Source organism: Triticum urartu, chromosome 2 (assembly GCF_003073215.2).
Source record: "Triticum urartu cultivar G1812 chromosome 2, Tu2.1, whole genome shotgun sequence".
Lineage (NCBI taxonomy): Eukaryota > Viridiplantae > Streptophyta > Magnoliopsida > Poales > Poaceae > Triticum > Triticum urartu.
Window position 1 is genome coordinate 14,878,684 of NC_053023.1, and position 25,604 is coordinate 14,904,287.

Sequence of the window (25,604 nt, forward strand, 5' to 3'; positions counted from 1 at the left end):
TTAGCTGGAAAGAAAGAAACAGGTTAATGGGCCGGCCTAGCTTGGACGGGGTCTGTGCACCGGATGGCGAAGGATTGTCGGGCGTCGAACAGGGATAAATCTTTGAGGCAATGAGCCAAGATACTGCATGTAATCAAACAGTTATGTTTTGTTCATTTTTGTATGACTGTTGCCACTTTGCTATAAGATGACCCGGGATTTACCCTCATTTCAGCCAAAAAAGGACTGCTCTGCTGCAAATGAACCAAATTTTCTGCAAGGTCCGAGATTTCATCAGGGCATGTACAATGAGCAACATAAGGTGAACAATTCAATCACACTGGATTGCGAAGAGCATTTGAGTTGCCATCTCTCCCTACAGTTAAACGTCCGATGAACTTATGGAAACACATAAAAAAGTTACAACCGGAAATACTGTCATTGAACCAACACACTATGTACAATTGCCAATTGCAAGCTTCTCAACGTAATGCCCTTTCATGTTTCTTGATTGCTTGGACAACTCCGGGTGGCACCCAGTAATATGGAGTGTTTCCAATGAGGACGGCAGACCACACATCGGTAAAGATTGGAGCTCTGAGCAGTGTGATATTCTCAGCACTTTGAGCGATGAAAGGCTCCTAAAGTTCAACGGAAATGATGTTGCAGTCACTTTAGGACATCTCTCGATGACCAAATATTTTAGTGAATCAAAAAACTGCAATGAGGATAGAGACTGCAAGAACTGGCAGTTGCGTACAGACAAATCCGTGAGCATTGTGCTAACCCCAACTATTTCCAATGCTGGAAGAGATGTTAAGCTAGGCAGGTCAATTATCTCCAACGAGGAAAGACAAGGCAGAGCCTGGAGAAACCTGCTAAAGTTATAGTCAGTGAAATTGCATCGACGAAGCTGAAGCCTCTGTAGAGAAACAAGGGACCCTATTTCTTCGGTAGCAACGACTTGTTCAGCACCAGTTATGTTTAAGGCTACAACAACCTTTAGATGTTGCTTATGGAGTAACCCGTTGAAGTGGCCAGAAGTTGTGCAAACATCCAGTTGGAGCTTCTCTGAATCTGAAGAAAAAGGCACAAGCCTCATGTATGGCATGAAGCATGTACGCTCAATGGTAACTTCACGAGTAGTTGCGGAGAAGGGAGGAATTCCGACCAGTTCTGGACAATCCACTATAATCAATCTTTCAAGGCATGGAAATGAGATCTTGTCCTCTGTGCCAGCCCACTCACGCAACTTTGGGAAGTCATCAAATTCAAGGACACTTAGAGATGGAAATGCCACATCACCGTTGCCATAAAACTCATGTCCAATTCGGTCAACTGCACATAGCTCCTTCATGTGTAAATATCTGAGTGATCCCAAATTTCCCAATGGAGGAAGGATTCCCAAACTCCTGCAATTGATAAGGTGCAAAGAGTGCACTTGCTGCAATGACAATAGCCAACTGGGAGCTTTGGTGCCACAATACCTTCGTATATGAAGTACCTTTATGTCTTGGTGCGGCTTTAAGCCTTCAAGTACCTCCACGTCAGCATGAGGAGGGTTATTCCTACTAGCAAAGCTCCATTCTAAATTTAGAGAATTAAGATGTGTTTTCTTATTCAACTCAGCTTTACATGCTTCTTCATAGCTTGAAACATTTTCTAGATTTTTTATTTTTAGTAGCCCACGAAGACCATTGATGTTCCTCAACTCTTCTAGTTTATGCCCTTCCCTCTTCTCAATGTGGAGCTCAAGTGATCCCTGAAGATTTGCTAGCCGACCAATGCCCACCAATCCTGCAGTATACTTTGTCTCAACAATAAGGTGCCGCAGATTGACTAGCATAATAATGCTAGCAGGAAGCTTCTCAAGGGAACATTCCCCGGTGAAGCGCAATGTTTGCAGGTGCCAAAGCCTGCCAATTGACTCAGGAAGCCTCTGGATGGAGCCATGGATAGAGAGGTAACGGAGGTGCAATAAGTCATTAATGCAATTGGGCAACTCTTCAGAGTTATAGCAACTAAGATCAAGAACATGCAAATGTTTTGACTTCGCCAGGATACCTTTTAAATTCACCGCAAAATCTTCTTGGAAGCAACTGGAGGAGGATGAAAGTGATGGTTGGATTAACAAGGTGCGCAACTTTTCTAGCCCGGAAAAGTTTGTGAGGCCAGGTAAACTGTTCATGGTGACAGACAAATGGCGCACTGTTGATGGGATGTCAAAATTCATGCCATCATCAATACGGAAGCAGTCCTCCTCCGCAGAAGACTTTGCAAGTTCATGGAGTAGGCCATGCACCAAGTAATAAGTCTTGTGTCCAATGTTGATTTCCTGAAAAAATGAGCGTGAAAGGAGCTGATCAAAATATTCTCTAGCTATGTCTTCCATCCTTTTCTCAGCCCTGCCCTGTGGATGTACAAAACCCTCCGCAATCCAAAGGCGGGACAAATGTGCTGGATCAAACTTATAGTCCTCTGGAAACAAACTGCAATATGTGAAGCATCGCTTGAGGTGTCCAGGCAAGTTCTTATAGCTCAAGAGTAGGGCAGAGAAAACAGTGCCATCCTGTAACCCTGTTTCAAGGATATTTCTCCAATGCGCTTTGCTCCTTGTTTCTCCTAGCAACCCTCCCACCAGCTTGGCAGCCAAAGGTGATCCATTGGTTTTTGTAGCAATTTCCTTTCCAATCAACTGCAGATCTGGATGGACATTCTCGTCATCAATGGGAAAAGCATGTTCCTTGAGCAGGGACCAGCAGTCATCGGTATCCAACGGATTTACAGTGTACACCTGCGAGGAACCCAATATGTGAGGTACCATGCGAGAAGTCACCAAAATTCTGCTTCTGCTATCTGCTGAAAGAAGAGGAGTGAGGATGCCCAGTAAGATTTCATCCTTACTGTTGCATACATCATCTAGAACAATCAGGCATATCTTGGATGCCACAAATTGACGAAGCTCGGACTGAAGCACTTGAAAATCCACCATCTTATTCTCATCAGATCCAACCCAAGATGGTTGGGCCGATCTTAAAATCTCTGTTGCGAGCTCCATTTGGTTGGAGACACTGGAAACTGACACCCAACATCTGACATCAAAATGCTTCCTGACGCTTTCATCGTTGAATACCATCTGAGCGAGTGTTGTCTTCCCAATTCCTCCATCACCAACAAGAGAGACCATTATCTCCGGTGTGGCCTCGCCGCATGACCGGATGAGCATCCGCACGACCTCATCCCTCTCCCTGTCGCGCCCATACACCACCGTCTGACGAGTGTCGCTGACGGAACCAATCGACGATGGCGGTGGACTGGAAAACTGGCCTTGGCCCTTGTCTAGGAGAGGGACAAGCCTGCGAGCTTTCTCATTCACAGCTTTGATCTCCCTGATGACCCTGTTTGGATTGGAGCGGTTCCATCGACACCTCAGAGCAAGAAGCAGCTTGAACAGATGATTGAGAATCTTGTTACGTGGAACAAGGTTAGATTGAAGCCTGTGGTACTCAATCTTGTCTTGAATCACTTCGATGGAGTAGGTGGCGTCTCTTGCCTGCTGTGCCGGTGCCCCATGTCGTGGATCGGCGACGGCAGAGATGAACCAGATCTGGAGCATATTGGTCTTGAGCAACTCCAGCTCGGTAGCGACGACCTTGATCCACCTTGGCACCCATTTCCAATGGCCCTGGTCAAGCGATTGGACCTCCTCGGCAAGTCCCTCCATGGCCCGGGCAACCGAGTCGACCAGCTTCGGGGCCTCCGCCAGACTAGAAGGATCCAAACCGGATATCGCGTCGGCCTTTGTGAACTTCATCATGGGATCACCTGGGTTCGAATCAAGGAAAATGAAAATCTTGATTATTAAATAAGAGAAGGGGTTTGCTAAAACTCAGCCGACTGAGTTTTAACAAAGTCTTAGTCGATTGTCTCACCATTAGATCGACAATGCTTTATGATTCCTACAACATTTGTTTATCTTATGTTTAAGTGGAAATGTTTAGGGCACATCTAGATGTGCCCTACTTATTGCACATCTAAGTGAGTGAATCAAGTATAAAAAGAAAAAGGAAAAAGAAAAAGAAAATATCCACACGAATCTCAACGTAAGATCAATGATATAGGACTTAGATGTGCAATACTTATGGCACATCTAGATGTGCTTTAGCAAAACTGTATGTTTAATCAGCCGGCCGACCTGTGCTTTCTTTTTCTTTGCGTGGGATAGGGACGCGTGCATCATGGGTTGGGTGCCCGCTGCCAGGTGAGCTTTTTCTTTGTATTTGTGGGGCTTTTTTGTTTGATTTGTTTTCACTTATCTATATCCTCGCTTTTTTTTATTTTTCTAGTTAGTGTTTTTTAACTTTTTTTGTCCGTGTTGCTTGTGACATTGTTTTTTTTTGCATTCTTATTTACAGTATTTTTTGTTTTTATTTCCTTTTTTAAAAACTTTTTTCCTACCAACGACAAGATTCTTTCTATCCTTTTATTTTTTACTATATAATAATTTTTTAAAATTTGAAAATAGTGCCCTCCATTTGCACAATTGCCTCTGAACTGCAATTGCATGTCTGTAACTACTATTAACACTCAATAGTGTTTTGTCAAGGAGGGGATAGTTGGATGTCTACCACAACACATGCTATTACATTAGTCGCCTCCACCTGCAACTACATGTATTCAATGCGATTGCATCTTCGTGGTGTTTCGTTGGGAGGATGCAGTTGCATGTCTATAAGGGCATGCAACTGCAAGCGTCACCCGTGACTACACCTCTGTGGTGTTTTTATCGGGGGAGGGAGAGTTGCATGTCTACCATTAGACATGCAATTGCAAGGGTCTCCCCTAACAACAACTGTATGTCTTCAGCATGATGACAACTAGGTGATGTTTTTGTCCGGACAAAGAGGAGTTGCATGTCCGCTACTGGGCACACAATTGCAAGTGTCGCCTCGACTGTAACTGCATGTCTTCAACGCGACCGCAACTCTATGATATTTTTGTCAAGAGGAGGGGAGAAGTTGCATGTCCTCCACTAGTCACCCAACTGCAATTGTTGCCCTCGACTGCAACTGCATGTCTAGACAAACAACTCCAGGTGCGCCCCTAACTGCAACTGTATGTCTTCAACGAGAGTGCAATTTTGGGAAGCTTTTATGTTTTGTCGCGGGAAGAGCGAATATGCATATCTGCCAGTAGATGCGCAATTGCAAGTGTGAACCCCGACTGCAACTGCATGTCTTCAACGTGACTTCATGGAGGTTTTGTGTTTTGTCAGGGAATGGGTGAATATCCGTATATGGCACTAGGTGCACAACCGCAACTGCCAACGCCGACTGCAAATGCATGTCTTCAACGCGATTGCAACTTGAAACAGATTATGCATTTTGTCGAGGAAAGGGCGAATATACATATCTGCCACTAGGTGCGCAACTACAAGTGACCCCGACTGCAACTACATGTCTTCAACAACTTGGGAAGGATTTTGTGTTTTGTCAGGGGAAGGGGGAATTTGCATATCTACCACCAGATACGCAACTACAAGTGTTACCCCCGACTCCAACTGCATGTCTTCAACACAATTATAACCTGGGGTCGGAAATATTTTATTTTATATTTTTGCCACCATGCCATACGAAGGCGAAATTTGAAGAATATAACTTTTTTTTACAAATTAGGAATATCTTTTTATCATCACAGGGACACAATATCAATGAGGTGAAAATTATAATAAAAGGAAGCAATACAAAACAGAAAAAAGAAAGTAAAATGAAAAAAAATGCGTGACCAAATGAGAGACGAACAACTAGCAGAAAAAAATGGCAAGTGCAGGCTGTCCAAACATTATTAGTTTTTTGAGGGGTGTCCGAACATTATTAGTAGAGAAAAACAAGCCAGCCTTGTTTTTGTAGTGGCCGCTTGTAGTATTGCTCTAGTTGACGACGGGCCTTATCTAAGGGCATGTACAATGGTTGATAAGATAGTCATATCTTAAGTTTTGCATGTAATTTAGAGATGACAAGGAAAAATGTCTACAACGGGTCATCTCTTAGCCTTATCTTCAATAACTAGCAATTCCTAAAAATGTGGTGAGACATATTGTACTAAGAGATCATCTCTTGTCTTATCTTAAATAAGAGAAGACAAGCCTTCTCTTATGAGTCTTATGAGTTCTCTCTCCTCCACCTCATCATTTATCGTACATGGCACTCCTAAGATAGCACCATTGTACATGCCCTAAGTGGCCAAACCCAGCGCAGAACAAACGTAAAATGAGACAACGAGAAAAATCGTATGCGATCTAAATGACTGACTTCAGCGACTAAGACTTCTCTAGGTCTCAGTCGACTTTGCAAATGGGAACATAAATGTTGTATGTTAGCATATGACTTACCTGCTCGTATTCTTTTTTTGCGAGGGGCCTTACCTGCTCGTATTAATATGATTATGTAAAACAAAGTATTTTGATAAACATTTAGCATTCGGTGATAATTTATTGGTATTTGTAAAAAACCAAAAGTAAGAGTGAAAAATCGTAACTGATAGAATAAAGGATAAAAACGACATAAGGGTAAACGAAGAATGAGCGGATGACGGAAACTTAGGTCTTTTTTTTAAGTAGAAGAGATATTACTTTGCGCTCAATGCGACATATCCGTAGAACTATTTTTGAAGACGATACCGAGGTCGCTTAATCGCAATTGCAAAAGCTGTTGAGGGTCATATGATCATTCGTTTAAACTAAAGAGTGTATTGATAGAAATTACTGCATATTCATTGATGAAGTGTCTCGCGGCTCTTCGAGTGCTTGCCTATGGGTGCTCGGTCGACGCCATTGACTATGCTCGAATTGGGAAGATATAATCCTAAAGGCAGTTAGTGTTCAAAATATGCCCTAAAGGCAATACTAACTTTTTTATTATTCTATTTTCATGTTCATAATTAAGTTTATATTCCTATGCTAGAATTGCATTGGTTTTGAACATGAGATTTGGAGTAAAACTTAATTGCATGTGTAGACAAAAAAATAGAAAAACATATCCTAGTCAGGCTTCTCGACCAGCTCATGTATTGTTGATGATTCTGTTTTTCCTTACCACGAGCATAGCTAATGCCTAATGCGACAAAGATGCCGTCAATAATGAGAACACATTGTTAGGGTAACAATAACCCAACTTATGAAATAATGTGAAATCGGGTCCACAATATGTTGCCGGTATTTTCTCATAAAGTGTTAACATTTACTCGTGTCCTTAGACCATGAGAATATCGTAAACCTAGATACCTGATGGTTACTTTGGGGTTGCGAACTGTTACACTATGATCTGGTAATTATAATGGTCATTTTTTGGTGCACCCGAAAGTATGGCATGGTGCTAGATACGACAAGACCAAGATTTGTTGCTCCGCCAGTGGAGAGATACACTCTGGGCCCACTCACTATTATGGTGTCCTGCATCGCCTGTTCGGATATTGTGACTAAGGAGTTAGTCATGGCAATTGTGGATTATTAAAAAACAATGATAACTAGGTATAGTAATGAAGGAGTTGATCATGAGGATACCGCCAAGTCTTGCCTTGGGTTGTGTAACATAATGAGAGGCCAAAGGAATTGTATGAAACAATACAATGACCGCTCGATAAAGATCTTTGATTTTATGTGAAAATTATTATGGGTGTCCAGATCCCACTAATAATTATTGACTGGAAGTTGTTATGGACATGTCCACATATTCACAAACCTAAGGGTCACACGCTTAACGACTAGCGACATTTATCATTGCTATGGGATGATGGAGAATCGTGGATAAAGGTTCCCACGGTGTTTCAAATTTATCTCGAAAGTGTTCTGGGAGGTTGTAGAGTGTCCCTTTGATATCAAAAAATATTCTGGAAGGTTTCGGAATGCTCTAGAAGGTGATGGAAGCTTCTAGAAAGGTCTAGAAGGTTTTGTAAGTTTCTAGAATATTCTAGAAGGTTTCACATGGGCATCCCCGACTTGCTTGGGGTCAAGGCAGCCCATGGGCCAAAGTCGGCCAACCCCCTACTTACTTGCAAGGCAAGCAATGGAGCAGGAGTTCGAGGAGGACTCCAACTCCTGTGGTCGATTGACCCGCTTGGCAACTCATACTTCTCCAACATATCTACAATTTTTTATATTTCCATGCCATGTTTGTATCATTTTGGCATCATTTTTCTTGGACTGATATATTAATTAAGTGTCTAGTGTGAGTTCTTCCTTTCTGCATGTTTTGGGATTTTCAGGAAAATTCATTTTATCTGGCTAAAAAAAATCTGATTTTTTAAAGAAGTTTTGCACTAGGAATCTTCTGGTGGCCACGTACATAGGCCAGGGGATGGCCCATGGCCCCCCAAGTTCCCCCTCCACGCGGACAAGCGCCACGTGCCCGCTCGTGCTCCGCTCCACTGCCTCTCGATGCCTACACCTTTTATATATACCTGAAAATGTCTGAGAATTTTCAACCCTATTTTTTCCACCACCACACCTCTTTGTTCTGTGATGATCCAATCCGAAGGCCCTCTCTAGAGCTCTATCGGAGGGGAATTCTTCACAGTGGCCATCTCGATCCACTTTAAGGTCACCATGATCAGTCGTGAGTAGTTTCCTTTGGACTATTCCTTTGTTTTCCCTCCCATGTTTCTCAATACAAAGATCACATGAGTTTTCCTACATGATTGTGATCCATCGGTTGTCGTCTATTGGTGTGTTTGTTGCAGTGTGATGAATTGTCACTTTATGATCAGATTTATCCATGGTTCTCTTTGCACTAGTAGAAAATAGGGCTTTGGTCACATCTCAATATACACATTACATTAAAGGCATTCGTCCCGGTTCAAATGAGACCTTTAGTCCCGGTTTGAGCCACGAACCGGGACTAAAGGGTGCGATGCCCTTTAGTCCCGGTTCGTATCTCAAACCGGGACTAAATATTAGACCTTTAGTCCTGGTTTGATACACGAACCGGGACTAAAGGGTGCGATGCCCTTTAGTCCCGGTTCGTGTCTCAAACCGGGACTATAGGGGTTCGTGTCTCAAACTCTACCCCCCTGTGTATCGCCATTTCAGTTTTGAAAAAAACAAAAGAAAATGATAAAAACTTCAAAAAATAAAATCCTTCCAGATGAAGTTATATAACTACATCTACTAGTTAGGAAAATTTTAAAACTTAAATTTGGACATGTTTTGCAAAAAGTGTAGGGAAAAAGTAAAACGGCTATAACTTTTGCATACGATGTCGGAAAAAAATGTATAATATATCAAAATGTTCAGCGCGAAAATCTGCATCCAATTTTGACCGCCGTAGGCCTGTTTGCAAATTTTTAGAATCCTCAAATTTTTAAAGGAAAAAAGATATGCTCAAATTCCATTTTTCTGAATTTTGGTTAAATCTGGTCAAACTGTGGTCAAACTACTTATTCAAGAAGTATTAGTGTTACTAAATAATTATTCAAGAATATTAGTGCTACTAAATAATTATTTCAGTTTTTTTGAATTTTGGTCAAATCTGGTCAAACTATGGTCAAACTACTTATTCAAGATTTATTAGTGTTACTAAATAATTATTCAAGAATATTAGTTTTACTAAATAATTATTTCAGTTTTTTGAATTTTGATCAAATCTGGTCAAACTATGGTCAAACAATGGTCAAACTACTTATTCAAGAAATATTAGTGCTACTAAATAATTACTGTTTTTTAGAATAATAGTTTCAAACTCAAACAGTGAAACGTGTGACTTCATGCTCAAGCTAAACTCCTAAGGGTTAATAGGATTGACATCTTACTATTGTCAGGAATACAACAAGTGCAGACTTGGAAACGAGGGGGAATAGAACCTGGAAGTTAAGCCTGCTCAGGCTGGAGTAGTGAGAGGATGGGTGACCAGCCAGTAAGTTAGATGATTTGGAATGATGAGGGGTGATTAGAGATTAGAGGTTAAATTAAGCAGTGATGAGGGGTGATTAGATATTAAATTGTAAAATAATTCATAAATTTGAAAATCGGGATTTAAAAAAAATCAATTTTTTTCGTAAAATTCCCTTTAGTCCCGGTTGGTACAACGACCACATGGAGGGCCCTTAGTCCCGGTTCGTATAAGAACCGTGACTAAAGGGGGGGGGGCTTTAGTACCGACCCTTTAGTCCTGGTTCCAGAACCGGGACTAAAGGCCCTCTGGAACCGGGACTAATGGGCCTTTTTCTACTAGTGTTAAGATCTATTTAGCTTATTTATATATGCTCTCTGATCTATTTTTCTTTCTTTGGCCAAGTTTGAGGTTTGAGCTCCAAGAGGGGGTTGTGTATGATAGTTCGTTTCAACCTTGCAAGCAAGCTACCATAATGAAAGAACGTGTAAAAGGCTTGTATTGTGTTCTTGCCACTAGGGATAAAAATATGGTTGCATAGTTTTCCTCTGCATGCAGGCTGAAGTCAATATACCATCTAGTTCATGTCATCCCACTTATTGCAATACTCTGATTTTACTTAATATTTTAATATGCATGCTTGATAGCGGTCTTGGGTGGAGTATTAGCTATAGATGCAGTCGGGTAACAATTTGCTGATATTGGTATGCGATGCTCATATATATGTTGATTATGCGATCGATAGTCATAGTTATAAATATTGCAATTTGACCAATATGCAACTATAATTCAATTTTTTTACCATGGCAACTATAATTTTTTCATCACACACGATGCTTCATTTTGGAGAAAAAACACAAGTGAACCTACGGATCCCGATCCATCTTCTTCCTATAAACTTTCAATCTCAATCAATGCTCTTTTTAATTTACTATTTTTACTTTACTTGCCATCAAGGTCCAAGCCTTTTTCTATTGTCGTTTCTGCTTCAAATCCTTTTAACTAGCAAAGCTATTGAGATTGACAACCTCAATAATTTTGTTGGGGCCCAAGGTAGTTTTGTATCTCTATGTGAAGGTGTTGATCATTGGATTTGTTTCTAAGCTTATGTTGGTACGATAAACCTTGATGTCACTTAAGGAAAATTGTTGCTTGCTACAAATTCTTGCACTTGGGGGCCCAACACCTTTCTAGTTTAGAGGAAGCTGCAATCCACCTATATATATAGGTGGGGGCTCACCAGGAGGAGGCAAAAATGCCTTTAGCTAACCGCATCCTCCTATGCTAGGAACTACCCCTCTCTCTTCTAGATCAAACCACCACCGAAAAGGCTGCTCCTTCTCGTAGGTTCCCCATGGTTTTTTTCTGCTGGTCCTTGGAGTACTGTGGTGCCCCTAATTCGGTATGAATGGATACCTTGGAGGTGTCATCTACTTCGATGCTATATTGGGTGGATTGTTTTAGCAGATACTCTCGTGGCTGGAAGGTATAATCTAGCTGCAAGAGTCGGCAGACTTCACCAACATCTTCTCTACTTCTGCTGCACTGATTTGATCATTAGTATAATCTTATTACCTATACATCCATAGGCATCTTGGGTTTGATCATGTGCGGATAAAATTTGTTTCACATAGTACATTCCCCTACGTTTGCATCATGAGTGGTACTATGCATAGTTGTAGGTACGATTAGATCATATGTGATATGTGGGAATTGCACATGTGATATGCGGAGTAGTAGATGAGATCTGTTACCATATTTTCTTGTTGGTTCTCTAGCATAGCATTAATTTGATATGGTGGTAATGTGGAATTTGCTACAAAGGACTGTGTATCTTTCGGTCCTCAAAAGTTGCGCCTGCGTATGCCAACCGTCAGACCAAAGATGTTCTTCATATGACTTTAGTTCTACTTTAGTTGAGATTTTTTTTGCAATAACCGGGCTAGGATATGAGACCTACACAGGGTCACGCATATATATGATGAATAGTATGGGGTTCGATATATTTTATTAAGTCTTGTGTTTCATATACCTCGAAATTTAAATAACAACAAGGGTACTCATGCTTATGGCAACTTAGGTAGCAAACAGTTTCCAATGGGGCCCTACAAGCCACATATTGTAGCAAAAACGTTAGAGACATCTAACTTGTTCTTGCATAGTATGCATGTGATGTGGTATATCCTATGAAGATGCAATGTGTTTGTATGAGATGCAAAGTGGTTGCAATATTTTTTTCTTGGTCTATGTGTCATGAGTACGACAATCGGTATGCGATATGATTGTCGGTTTTCATTTTACTCAGCATGCGTGTCAGAAAGCCATTTACTGCATTAGTAGTAATTGTGGATGACATGGTGGTGGAAATAATGCATCCATGGACCTCGATGCAAAGCCGTATGCGAAGGAGTTCTACACCAAAAGATGTTGAAGAGAAGCTACGATAGAAAAGTTCTACCACAATAGTAGAAAGTGATGCCATGACAGAGTTTTCCTGTTGAGAAACTGTTGCCATGAAAGCCAAAAACGCTTCCATGCCAGAGAAAGGGAAACTGCTGCCACGAGATGATTCTAAGGAAAACTATCGCTGGCAATGTGTACTTCTTAGATGGAAGGGGCATACTGTATCACTATATTTTGATTTTTATGTGATGATAATCCCTTTGCACCTTGTTTAATGCGTGGTAGATCTAGTTAAATAGGATGATAAGTCACACAAATATCAAGTGGTTAGTGTTCATCCAAGCGTAGTGCCATCTGGAGTACTTACCATTCTGAGGTGTGCCAGGTCACACGGGTACGATAGACTTTACATGTATCAGACGGGCACGAACCCTTCGTGTTGCAGGACACTTGGTTGTCCCGATGAGCTTTACAAAGTCATCGTGGGCTTGGAGCACACCCATCGAAAGATGAACAAGAGTAGTCATATGGGGATATTGCTGGCATGTTGACCTTACAATCTCATTTCTCACATCAGGGATGTCACATCAATGGTGGAGTAAGTGAGTCGTGGATCTTTAATCACTAGTAATCAATGGGTCACATCACCCCTATTTTTTGGACCTTCATTATGAGGGATACTGATTTAGTGGGAGCATACTCTTTTTAAAATTTAATTTGAGTTGCATAATTATGAACAATATCTAAAGTGTACTTGCATTTTCCCTTGTAGATCAATTGCACCCAATTCCCCCTTCCCACTAACTTCAATACTTGAGAAAGAAAAAAGAGAGTAAATCTGGTAGTATTGCAGACTAGTAACGTAATCAGAGGATTGTCCTCGAAGGTGCCATGAAGGACAATGTCCTAGAGAAACCACTCGGTGACCCCCTATCTTCTTGCCTCTCGAAGAGGTAAATGTGTTGTATTCCAAGAGAGATGATTCCATTGCAATCCAATGTGCCATGCTTGCCTCCATGGAACCCAATCACCAAAAAAAATTTGAATTTTTTTAGTGATAAGGAAAACATTTTGAGAATCAGGATGCCTATGATACGACCATGGTGCTCAAAAGTTTCTTTCAGAAACAAGGAAGGGTTAAAAGATATAAGATATCCAAAGCCATGTCTGATTGGAAGAAGGCAGCAGGTAGTTCAATGAGCCAATAAGTACTCAAATTGTTTGGGTACGCACAAAGGCTAAATGCACTAGGTTTTCCTATTCCCCAAGAGTTGGGTACTGATCTTCTTCTTTCTCCCATCCCTTCCGAGCTATAGTAGTTTCATCATGAATTAGAACATGATGGGGAGGTTGTTGGAAAAACGCTCTAGAGGCGATAATAAAGTTGTTATTATTCTATTTCCATGTTCATAATTAAGTTTATATTTCTATTTTAGAATTGCATTGGTTCTTGAATGTGAGATTCGAAGGAAACCTAATTGGATGTGTAGAAAGATAAAACCAAGCATATCCCTAGTCAGGCCTCTGGACTAGCTCATGTATTGTTGATGGTTTTGTTTCCTGACTATGGGCATAGTTAATTTAGAAAGAATCCTCACAATAGTGAGAAGACATTGTTAGGGTAGCAATGGTGTGGGATAGACCCAACTTATGAAATACTGCGAGATCACGTCGTCCATATGTTGTTGGTATTTTATCACGATGTTTAATGTTTAGTCGCGTCTTCATACCTTGAAAATATTGTAGACCAGAAAACTATATGGTTTCGGGGTTTGCCATACATTACTCAGTAATTAGGTAACCATAAAGGTGACTTTCTGGTACACCGCAAAGTATGTCGTGCTGCTAGATGTCAAGACTAGGATTTCCCCTTCCACGATGGATAGGTACACTCTGGGATCACTCGATATTATGATTTCTAGGATCATCTGGACTGGTATTGTGACTAAGGAGTTAGTCACAGGGATACTGGTATAAGGAAACGAGAAAAGAGTACAAACCGGTAACAAGGATAACCAGGGAAGGTATAGTGATAAAGGAGTTGACCACAAGGATGCCATCAAAGTCTCACCTCGGGTTGTGTAATGTATCATGAGGCAAAAGGAATTTTATGTCAGAATACAACATTCGCTCGATAAAGATCTTTGATGTTATGTGGGAAATATTATGGGTGTGCTGATCTAGCTAATAATTATTGACCGGAAGGAGTTCTAGACATGACCACATATTGTCAATCCTAAAGGGTCACACGGTTAACGACTAGTGACATTTAGGAATGTTATGAGTCGATGGAAAATGAGTGATAAGGGTCCTGAAAGTGTTTCATGTGATCTTTGAAGTGTTCCGGGAGGTCCCGAAGCACCCTAGTGATATAAATAAGTGTCCTGGAAGGTGCCAGAATGTTGTAGAAGGTGTTGGAAGCTTCTTGAAGGGTCTAGAAGGTTATGGAAGCTTCTAGAATATTTTGGAAGGTTCCACATGGTCTTTTCGTCACCCCTACTTGCTTAGGGGGCAAGGCAACCCATGGCCCCCCAAGTTGTCTGGGTCCCTAGTTGCTTGAAGGGCAAGCCAACCGAGGAGGATCCCTAGAAGGACTCCAACTCCTCTGGTCGGCCGACCTCCCTTGGTCCTCCATCTATATATAGTTGGGAGTGCACCAGGATGAGGCACGGCAAGAATTCATCCGACCCCTCCTCATGTGCTAGCCATCGCTCCTTTCCCATCTAAATCTGACCTAGATCGCACCACCACCAAAAGGTTGTTGCTTCTCCTTCTCATGGGCCCTCGTAATTTTTTGTGCTGGACCACAAAGTGTTTGGTGCCGCTGATGCAGCGGGCGTGGATACCTTAGAGGCATCTTCTACCTTGACGCTAGGTCGAGCGGGGCCGTTCCAGCAGATACTATCATGGTTGGGAGGTATAAACTAGTTGCGGGAGTCGATAGGATTAACCAAAATCTTCTCTACTTCTGATGCGTCGAATTTATTGTTGGTATAATCTCATTACCTGTACCTCCATAATTATCTTGGTTTTGATCATGTGCGATTTATGTTATTTTACGTAGCATGTTCCCCTACAGTTAGAAGATTCACACACGCTCGTGATGGAAATCTTCAGACCTGAGTACTTGAGGGCAGCCCTGTCAAGTATTGAAAGCCACATTTCCTCTGACAAATTAAGACACGTTGTGTGATCTTGCACAACATGATCATTGAGGATAAGAGAGGAATGCCAGAGAACTTTTGGCACCCTTCAATCGAGATCCGATTGGGCCTAAACATAATTAAAACAGGATCCACAGATTCCTTGCAACGCACCGGAGGATCAAGAAATGAGAAGTTCATATCCAGCTCCAAGAAGATCTTGTTGGGCACTTGAGGGCACTTCATAGCGCTTGATTCTTGTGCCTTTACCATGCTTTTTTTACTTGGATTATTACTTCATTAGGACCCTTTCGTGTGTTTGAATTTGAATAATTTTTTTCTAAACTTTGACTTTGTTATGTTGTTGAATTTTGTTAACCTAAATTATCAAGTTCACACTTAATATTTATGAAAATATTGAGTAGAAATGGGTATGTAAACCAAAAGATAGAAGCATTTGCAAAGTTTTAGGGACTTAAGTTTTAGGAATTCGGTTAGATCTAGGTTTTCTTTAACTCCTCAAATTGATGAGTTTAGGATTCCGGCTAGGGATGCCGTTAGCTTGGGTGCTCGCATATTTCTTCAATTTATTCCAGGCTTTCCGGTGATATATTTTCAGTAATATGGTGGGTTAATTAGTAGACGACAAGGTGTTTGTAATGACTATGTCAATTAGACCTGCCAACTCAATCTCACGGAGGTGCTTGTACGTAGGGGCGGGTCCACCTCAATTCATGGGTATTCATTTTAATATTCACTATTTTGACCCAAAAATAGGCGTGTGTGTGTGTGTATATATGTATATATAATGTAGATTATGTGTATATATAGGGGGAAAACGAAACTGATATAGTAAAACATGCTAACTAAGCATTTCAGCCCAAAAACAGAGGCTAGCATACGAAAATGCACAGGAGCTCTCGGGTGCTATGCCCCCCTATATTCAAAAATAATGTAGTAATTCAAAAAAAGTCAAAAAATCCTGGAACTTTTTATGGAATGAAACATGACCAAGACTCGTATAAAAAGATTAAATAGGGAATGCCTTTTATTGTATCCGGGGCCAAAGATTTCCCAAAAAATGCTAAATACAAGTACTATTCATGCTATATTGTCGTCATAAATTTTTTTTTTGCCCTGAAGTCAACAGGAATCATTCCTTGGCCAAACTTTTGCTTTCCACTATATTTTCTTGATGTTAGCACTTTGATATGTTGAATAATTTGTATTTCTGTATGTTGAATTTTCTTAAGTTATGATCAATTTTGTGAGTCTATTATATTATGCTATATCTTTTATGTATTACCCAATTATTATATATTGGTGCTATAATCGGTTATACACGCCAAAAAAAAAGCTTTAGGCGTTTACAAATTGGCTTTGAATTTTTGAATGCACATTCTTCAAACCTTAGACTCACCTCTACCCATAGGGTAGCACTTGCGTTCATAGGAATGAGTGCGCCCGTATGTTAAGAGCGTCTGCATGTATACCATGCCAGAGTACTAAAGTTTTTAACACACTAAGAATGATGCCCCTTGCATTTAGGAGAGCCACCCTCGTAGTTAACACTAGTTAATTGTTCATGTGTCGCAATGGGGCATCTGTGATCCTTCGATTCAATGCTCGATGATATTTTTTTATAATTAATGTTATTCTGTTCAATGCATGATGATAATTTATATAATTAACATGATCTTTTTGTTCAAAGAATGATACTCTCCACAATTAACGTGATCCAACCGTCCAACGCTCGGTGATAATTTTCATAATTAACATGATTCTCCCGTCCAACGCTGATAATATGCCAGAGTGAAGTTTTTTACACACTAAGAATGATGCCCTTGAGAACCAATATGTGGTTGGTTGATTAGGTAGACAGTGAATCCCTAGCCCACCAGGATTCAAGTCTTCGTGCGATCATATGCCGGCTGAGTCTCTCGTAGGTGCTTATAGAGGTATGTCGTGTGTATATGCGTTTATAGGAGTGAGTATATGTGTATATATATATATGAGTGTTTGCGTCCGTATTGTGTTAAAAGAATGATGTCCGACCAGAGAGATGGATAGAAGCATAGGGGTGCCGTAGTGGGCGTACCTCGTGCGAAGTCGTGCTCTCGGCGAGTCGCCGCCGTGCTCGTAGGAGGGATGTTGGGATCTCGCGGCCACTCGTTGGACGAGGAAGAGGGTGCGACGCCGGCCGGGCAATGCGCGCAAGTCGACCGCCGAGAATTGGGAACCCCGCAGAGCCTGGATGAGAGGCAGCAAACCGGAGCACCGATCGAGGTCAGGCCGTCCTGACTCCGCCTTGTGTCTGAGCGCTGAGCGCTGAGCGGAGGAACCAGCGGCCGTGCGTACGTGCGCGTGGAGGAGGCGTTTGTATTCTGGATGCAACACAGTTGGCCTAGGCGTGTAACCATATATACTGCTCCAATCTGGACCCAGTTCACCGTGTCGCGTGTCTGCAGCACGCCGGGACATTGGCGGTCAGCCGGTTACCAACCGCGCTACACTTTCTAAACACCGACTGATAACGTGTTCCGAGGAGGATGAGTGGGTCCTGAGGCCTACACTTCTAAACACCGAAATTCAGATGATTTAGTAGTATAGTACACACAAGTCTTTCCCTGGGAAGTTTCCAGGAAACTAACGGTGGAACTTTTAGCGTGTGGACTGGGTATATGCTCACAGGAAGGTGTTTGAAACTTTCCTAGCCGACGTACGAAAAACCACGTTTGGTCGGAAACTTCCCTAGCCGACGTACACTTCTAAACACCGAAAGTCTACAGGAGCCGTGGAGACGGGGCAGAAAAGTCGAGCCGAAAGCGGAAGCCGCTCAAACTAAGCTATCGTCTCTCGCAATGCTCGCCTTGTCTCTGATTTTGCGCGTCAGTTCTTTTTGTCAACATAGCGCAGTGTTTAGTAAAATACTATTGGTTTGTAAGACTTGGTCTTTCGTCTTCTCTTGTGGGAGGTCTTTTGCCTGTCCTATGTTCAATCTTCTTTTTATACAAAAGTTTATACCTACTAATAATAAAGAAGAAGGTGATATACTTGGCCCGTTGTGTGTTTGTACTAAAAAATCCCTTCACTTTTTTAAGAACACAGCTTCAACCGGCGACCCAAACGAACACACGCTTTGTCCGTTTTTCATTTGTTTGGGTTGACCGCGTGGACATGCGCGTTCGCTTTTTCATTTGGGTTGGCTGGTGCGCCTAGCATACCCATTTTTGGTTACGTGGCTGAAACACATTTAATAAAGTATAATTATACACAAATGGCCTGTCAAACGCCGGCCAAAATCCACTTAACCAATAACTAAACATTAAAAACCCTAAGAGCCAGCACACTACCCTAGTAGACCGCTTTGCCCTTGCCTTTGCTATCGTCGTTGCTGGCGGTGAGGTCGATGAAGACCGAAGGCGGCCCAGCCTAACCGAACGCGGCTTGATAGGCTGCCAGGACAGCCTCCTCCAGCGTTTGCTGCAGCGGCAACATTGCGGCGAGGCGGGCGCGCTTCTCCTCCTTCTCCTCCTTAAGGCGCAACGCCTCCTCGTCGTGGCGCAGGTGCTGCTCAAGGCGCATCCGCTGCTCGCAGCCGCCCTCCTCCTCGGCGAGCTAATGCGCCTTCCGGCGCTCAAGGTGGACCGCCTCCTCTTCCAGCATGGTGGCGAAGTAGCAGGGAGGCGCACTCACCCACTCATGAAGTTGGCCGGTCTACAAATAGGATTCCTCGGGCCAAGTGAGGCCGGGGCGGCGATCGCTTCCACGTGGGCATGGGCTTGCGCTTCAACCCCGACTCTGGCTTGCCCTTAGGCACGACAACGGGCGGCAGCTGCGGCGCTGGCGGCCCGAACGGTGGCGCATGGACGAAGTCGCCCGCCACCAACAAGGCAAGGACGTGCTCCAGCCCATCCCAGTGCCACCATGCCTGGTAGACCGGTATGTACAGCTACTCTTGCTCCCGCGGTGGCGTGCGGTGTCTAGCCGGCGGCGGCGGAGGAGGGAGCCCGCGGGGGGAGCTCGCATCGGCGCTGAACCTCCCATCCCCTCCGCCCCCTTCCACTGAAGAAGCCCATGCTTGCTTGCTAGGGTTTCGGGCTGGCTGGCTAGGGTTTTGTGGTCGCTGGCGAGGGAGCAAAAGTGGCAAGATGTGGACCGGAAATGGATGTGGCCGGCCCCGCCGCACGCGTCCATTAAAAAGGACGGGCACATGACCCTTTCACACATTGCCAGGCGGGCCCTCGGCAGGTGGCCGCGTTAATTACGACTGCGTGAGGTGGTTGGCCGGCCGACATGTGAGGCCACGATGGACAGCGAGGGGACGCACAGCGTGTCCTCTTCGTGGCTTGAAATACGTCGGCGCGAACGTGAAGAAGATGCATTTTGGGTTTCAGTCGCCTCGTTGGGCAGCGTTTTTTTCGCCACCACCCAAATGGATATGAGCAGACGAAATGGGTCGTCCGGTTGAAGTTGCTCTAACCCGCAATTCAGTAAAGGCCAGCACTCTGCGCCGACGCACCGGTCGAAACTTTCGGCCGGTCGGCTAGCAGCCGTCCGATATGAGCGAGATGAGCCGCTGGCACTAGTAGAAAACAGGGCTATGGTCCAGGCCGGCTCAGCCCATTAGTCCCGCTTCAGTCTAGAACCGGGACCAATGTGGGCATTGGTCCCGGTTCGTGAGCCCAGGGGGCCGGCCGGGCCACGTGGGCCATTGGTCCCGGTTCGTCTGGACCTTTTGGTCCCGGTTGGTGGGACGAACCGGGACCAATGGGCCTCGCTCCTGGCCCACCACCATTGGTCCCGGTTGGTGGCATGAACCGGGACTAAAGGAAAGGCTCCCCTTTAGTCCCGGTTCATGCCACCAACCGGGACCAATGAGGTGCCTATATATACCCCCTCGCGCAAGAGCAGAGCACAGTGCTCTGTTTTTTCTGGCCGAGGGGGAGAGGGCTTTGTGGTGCTCTAGCTCACCTCCTATGCACATGAGGTGTTCGATGGAATGCCCGAGCCACACTACTTAAGCTTTCTCCTCTCGAAGCTCGACCTTCAAGCTCCATTTTCCTCGAGATTTGTACACTTCTATTAATTTGGACACTTAATTTTATATAATGCACGCACAGATGAACCGGCAATGGATGTACGGTGACAGACACACCCGCGAGTACATTAAGGGCGTGCATGAGTTTCTCGATGCGGCTGAGGCAAACAAGCAGAATGGTTTTATGTGTTGTCCATGCACTGAATGTGGGAATACGAGGTCTTACTCTAACCGGAAAATCCTTCACTCCCACCTGCTTTACAAGGGTTTCATGCCACACTATAATGTTTGGACGAGGCACGGAGAAATAGGGGTTATGATGGAAGACGGTGAAGAAGAAGAGTACGATGAAAACTATGTGCCCCCTGAATACGGTGATGCTGCAATGGGGGAGATGGTGAAGATCAAGAGGAACCAGACGATGTGCCCAATGATGCTGCCACGGGTGAAGCTGCTGAAGATCAAGAGGAACCAGACGATGTGCCCGCTGATGATGATCTCCGCCGGGTCATTGTCGATGCAAGGACGCAATGCATTAGTCAAAAGGAGAAGCTGAAGTTCGATCGCATGTTAGAGGATCACAAAAAAGGGTTATACCCCAATTGCGAAGATGGCAACACAAAGCTCGGTACCGTACTGGAATTGCTGCAGTGGAAGACAGAGAATGCTGTGGCTGACAAAGGATTTGAGAAGCTACTGAAAATATTGAAGAAGAAGCTTCCAAAGGATAACGAATTGCCCGACAGTACATACGCAGCAAAGAAGGTCGTATGCCCTCTAGGATTGGAGGTGGAGAAGATACATGCATGCCCTCATGACTGCATCCTCTACCGCGGTGCATACAAGGATCTGAACTCATGCCCGGTATGCGGTGCGTTGCGGTATAAGATCAGACGAGATGACCCTGGTGATGTTGACGGCGAGCCCCTCAGGAAGAGGGTTCCTGCGAAGGTGATGTGGTATGCTCCTATAATACCACGGTTGAAACGTCTGTTCAGAAACGAAGAGCATGCCAAGTTGATGCGATGGCATAGTGAGAACCGAAAGAAAGATGGGAAGTTGAGAGCACCCGCTGACGGGTCGCAGTGGAGAAAAATCGAGAGAAAATACTGGGATGAGTTTGCAAAGGACCCAAGGAATGTATGGTTTGCTTTAAGCGCGGATGGCATTAATCCTTTCGGGGAGCAGAGCAGCAATCACAGCACCTGGCCCGTGACTCTATGTATGTATAACCTTCCTCCTTGGATGTGCATGAAGCGGAAGTTCATTATGATGCCAGTTCTCATCCAAGGCCCTAAGCAACCCGGCAACGAAATTGATGTGTACCTAAGGCCATTAGTTGAAGAACTTTTACAGCTGTGGAATGGAAACGGTGTACGTACGTGGGATGAGCACAGACAGGAGGAATTTAACCTTAAGGCGTTGCTGTTCGTGACCATCAACGATTGGCCCGCTCTCAGTAACCTTTCAGGACAGACAAACAAAGGATACCACGCATGCACGCACTGTTTAGATGACACTGAAAGTATATACTTGGACAAATGCAGGAAGAATGTGTACCTGGGCCATCGTCGATTTCTTCCAACCATCCTTCTACCGGAAAACGTCCGATTAGCCATTGTGAAGCTATGTGCATTCCTCAATGCAATCTCTCAGAAGGTGATCGATCCAGAAATCGTACCAAGGCTAATGAGTGATGTGGCGCAATGTCTTGTCAGTTTCGAGCTAGTGTTCCCACCATCCTTCTTCAAATATCATGACGCACGTCCTAGTTCATCTAGTCGACGAGATTGTCATCCTGGGGCCCGTATTTCTACACAATATGTTCCCCTTTGAGAGGTTCATGGGAGTCCTAAAGAAATATGTCCGTAACCGCGCTAGGCCAGAAGGAAGCATCTCCATGGGCCATCAAACAGAGGATGTTATCAGGTTTTGTGTTGACTTCATTCCTGGCCTTAACAAGATAGGTCTCCCTAAATCGCGGTATGAGGGGAGACTGACTGGAAAAGGCACTCTTGGAAGAGACTCAATAATATGCAGGGACGGATATTCTTGGTCTCAAGCAAACTACACAGTTCTACAGAACTCTACCTTGGTGACCCCGTATGTCGATGAACACAAGAATAGTCTGCGCTCCAAACACCCGGAGCAGTGCGACGACTGGATTACATGTGAACACATCAGGACTTTCAGCAGTTGGTTGGAAACACGTCTCAAAGGTGACAACACTGTTTGTGATGAGTTGTACTTGTTGTCCAGGGGACCATCTTTGACTGTATTGACTTACAAAGGATACGAGATAAATGGGAATACATTTTACACGATCGCCCAAGATCAAAAGAGCACCAACCAAAACAGCGGTGTCCGCTTTGATGCAGCAACCGAGAGCGGAAAGGACACATATTATGGTTACATAGTGGACATATGGGAACTTGACTACGGACCTGATTTTAAGGTCCCTTTGTTTAAGTGCAAATGGGTCAATCTGTTAGGCGGCGGGGTACAGGTAGACCCACAGTACGGAATGACAACAGTGGATCTGAAAAAATCTTGGGTACACTGACGAACCGTTCGTCCTAGCCAATGATGTGGCACAGGTTATCTATGTGAAGGACATGTCTACCAAACCGAGAAAAAGAAAAGATAAGGAAGCGAATACATCATACGATGAGCCAAAGCGCCACATAGTTCTTTCAGGAAAAAGGGACATCCTGGGAGTGGACGGCAAGACAGACATGTCTGAAGATTATGAAAAGTTTCATGAAATTCCTCCCTTCAATGTCAAGGCTGACCCAAGCATCCTGATAAACAATGAAGATTATCCATGGTTACGGCGCAATAAGCAAATGACACAAGCGAAGAAAAAGTGAAGACTTTCTCCCGCAATAAGAAAATGCTATGTGGGTGAAATTATGATACCATCCCAACTTTCAACTTTTTCAGAGTTCATTTGAAATGCTTTCATGTCTTATGGTTCGAAACTTTGATACTTCGAAAGTGATTGTCCATTTTGTACACGAAGTGCATCAAGTTTTTGTCGTAACCCTCTCTACTTTTTGGAACATGCTATGTGGGTGAAATGATGAGACCATGCCAACTTTCAACCTTTTCAGAGTTCATTTTGAAATGCTTTCCAATTTCAGAGTCATTTAGCTCAAAGAATGAATTAATAGCAAACAGAATGAACTACAAATCTTTTATGAAAATAAAAACAATCAATTAAAATATTATGTTATGATCAACTAAAATAAAACTATAATATTCTTCAATAGCAAAAAGAATATAATTTGTGTGACCTAAAATCAAACTATAAGTATTTAATTGTAAGCATAAATAAAAAATAAATAGCAAAGAAGAAAAAAATTCTAATTTTATAGTAAAGTTATTCATAAACTAGTGATTCACACAAATTTTTAAAAATCCAAATTAAACTATTTAAAATTTAAAACTAATGGCACTAACAGAAAGTTTATAATTTTTGTGACCTAAAAGCAAAAAGAAATCACTAAAAAACTGTAAGTATTTAGTTTTAAGTAGAAATAAAAAATAACTAGAAAAAATTCTAATTTTATAGTAAAGTTATTCATAAACTAGTGATTCACACAAATTTTTAAAAATTCAAATTTAAACTATTTAAAATTTAAAACTAATGGCACTAACAGAAAGTTTATAATTTTTGTGACCTAAAAGCAAAAAGAAATCACTAAAAAACTGTAAGTATTTAGTTTTAAGTAGAAATAAAAAAATAAAAAACCAAAAAATGTAGAAATAAAAAAGGAAAAACCAAAAAAAATAGCCACCTACTGGGCCTCCACGGCCTGAATACGACTAGAAACCCTACATGGGCCAGGATTCAGGCCCACAGGCAAAGCAGTGTCAAATTAGGCCCATAGGCCTGCAGTTCAGAGGAGTTCGAGAGGGAGGAGGCAGCAGAGCTTATAAACTGGTGTTGGGCGCTGTCAACTAGCGATGTGGGACTAAACTTATGGGCGCGGGGCAGCACAAGGGTATTGGTCCCGGTTGGTGGCACCAACCGGGACTAAAGGTGGCATTGGTCCCGGTTGGTGGCACCAGCCGTGACCATTGCCCCCCTTTAGTCCCGGTTGGTGCCACCAACCGGGACCAATGGGCTTCGCTTCCCGCCCTTTGGGCTGCCGAAAAGAGGCCATTGGTCTCGGTTTGTGGCACCAACCGGGACTAATGCCCACCTTTAGTCCCGGTTGCTGCCACGAACCGAGACTAAAGCCTCTTCTATATAAGGCCACACTTTGGAATTTTTCATTCTCATCTTGCAGTTGCCGCCCCTGACGCCGCCAGGCTGCCCCGACGCCGCCCGCCCCCATCGTCGCCGTCGCCCGCGCCCATCGTCGCCGTCGCCCGCGACGCGCGCCGCCCCGGCCCGCCCCCGTCGCCGTCGCCCTCGTCCCTGCCCCGACGCGCACCGCCCCGTCCCGCCCTCGCCGTCGCCCGCACCGGCCCCTTGCCCGAGGCCCGCCGCCCCGGCTACTGTCCCCATCACCGCGCGTGCCGCCCCGAGCCCGCCGTCCTCGTCGCCGGACTCCAGCCGTCGCCGCCCCCCTCAAAGTGAGCCCCCCTCTCGAGTGCCACTCTTGCACCCGAGCGCCCTTGCTCCGCCCCTGCTCCATGGTCGCTGCCGCCCGAGCGCCCCGGCTCCGCCCCTGCGCCCTTGCTCCACCCCTGCTCCGCCGGCCCCGAGCGCCCGAGGAGAAGTAGAGGAGAGGAGAAGTGGAGCAGCAGCAACGCGCTGTCCACTTTTCTGAATTTTTTGGAATAGTGGAGAAATAAATAAGAATAAAAAAGAAGAAAAAGAAGAGGAGAAGAAGAAAGGAATAGTGGAGAAGAAGAGAAAATAGAATATATATTCTATTTTCTCTTCTTCTCCACTATTCCTTTCTTCTTCTCCTCTTTTTTTTCTTCTTTTCTTCTTCTTCTTCTTCTTCTTCTTCTTCTTAGTCGGAAGTAGAGAGAGGTTTCCTAGTGTCAAAGTATTGAAGAAATCCATGCCTTCATCATTAGCCGGAAGTAACCAGGGCATGTTGGTACGAAGTTCTGCAAAGTTATTCTGGAATGGAGTCCCGGATAGAATAATCCGCTTTTTGGTACGAATTCAGCAAAGGCCTTCCAAATAGCGAT

At 43.7% G+C, this 25,604-nt stretch overlaps 1 protein-coding gene across 1 annotated transcript; it reads right to left on the reverse strand.

Annotated features, from left to right (window-relative positions):
• Nucleotides 1-283: 283 nt before the first annotated feature.
• Nucleotides 284-17,889, reverse strand: LOC125535160 (putative disease resistance protein RGA1). The gene is made up of 2 exons (XM_048698206.1): nucleotides 17,508-17,889; nucleotides 284-3,804 (listed from the first exon to the last, which is right to left on the reverse strand). Exons 1-2 carry the CDS (start codon nucleotides 17,827-17,829, stop codon nucleotides 434-436), a joined length of 3,693 nt encoding a protein of 1,230 aa, XP_048554163.1. The 5' UTR covers nucleotides 17,830-17,889; the 3' UTR covers nucleotides 284-433.
• Between the last annotated feature and the right edge of the window lie 7,715 nt (nucleotides 17,890-25,604).

Excerpts from the sequence above, each read along its gene's own strand:
- LOC125535160 (XM_048698206.1), bottom strand. The coding sequence starts at position 17,829 with ATGGTTACACGCCTAGGCCAACTGTGTTGCATCCAGAATACAAACGCC. Across the intron at positions 3,805-17,507 it reads AGAGCACGACTTCGCACGAG|GTGATCCCATGATGAAGTTC; the intron begins GTACGCCCACTA and ends ATTCGAACCCAG.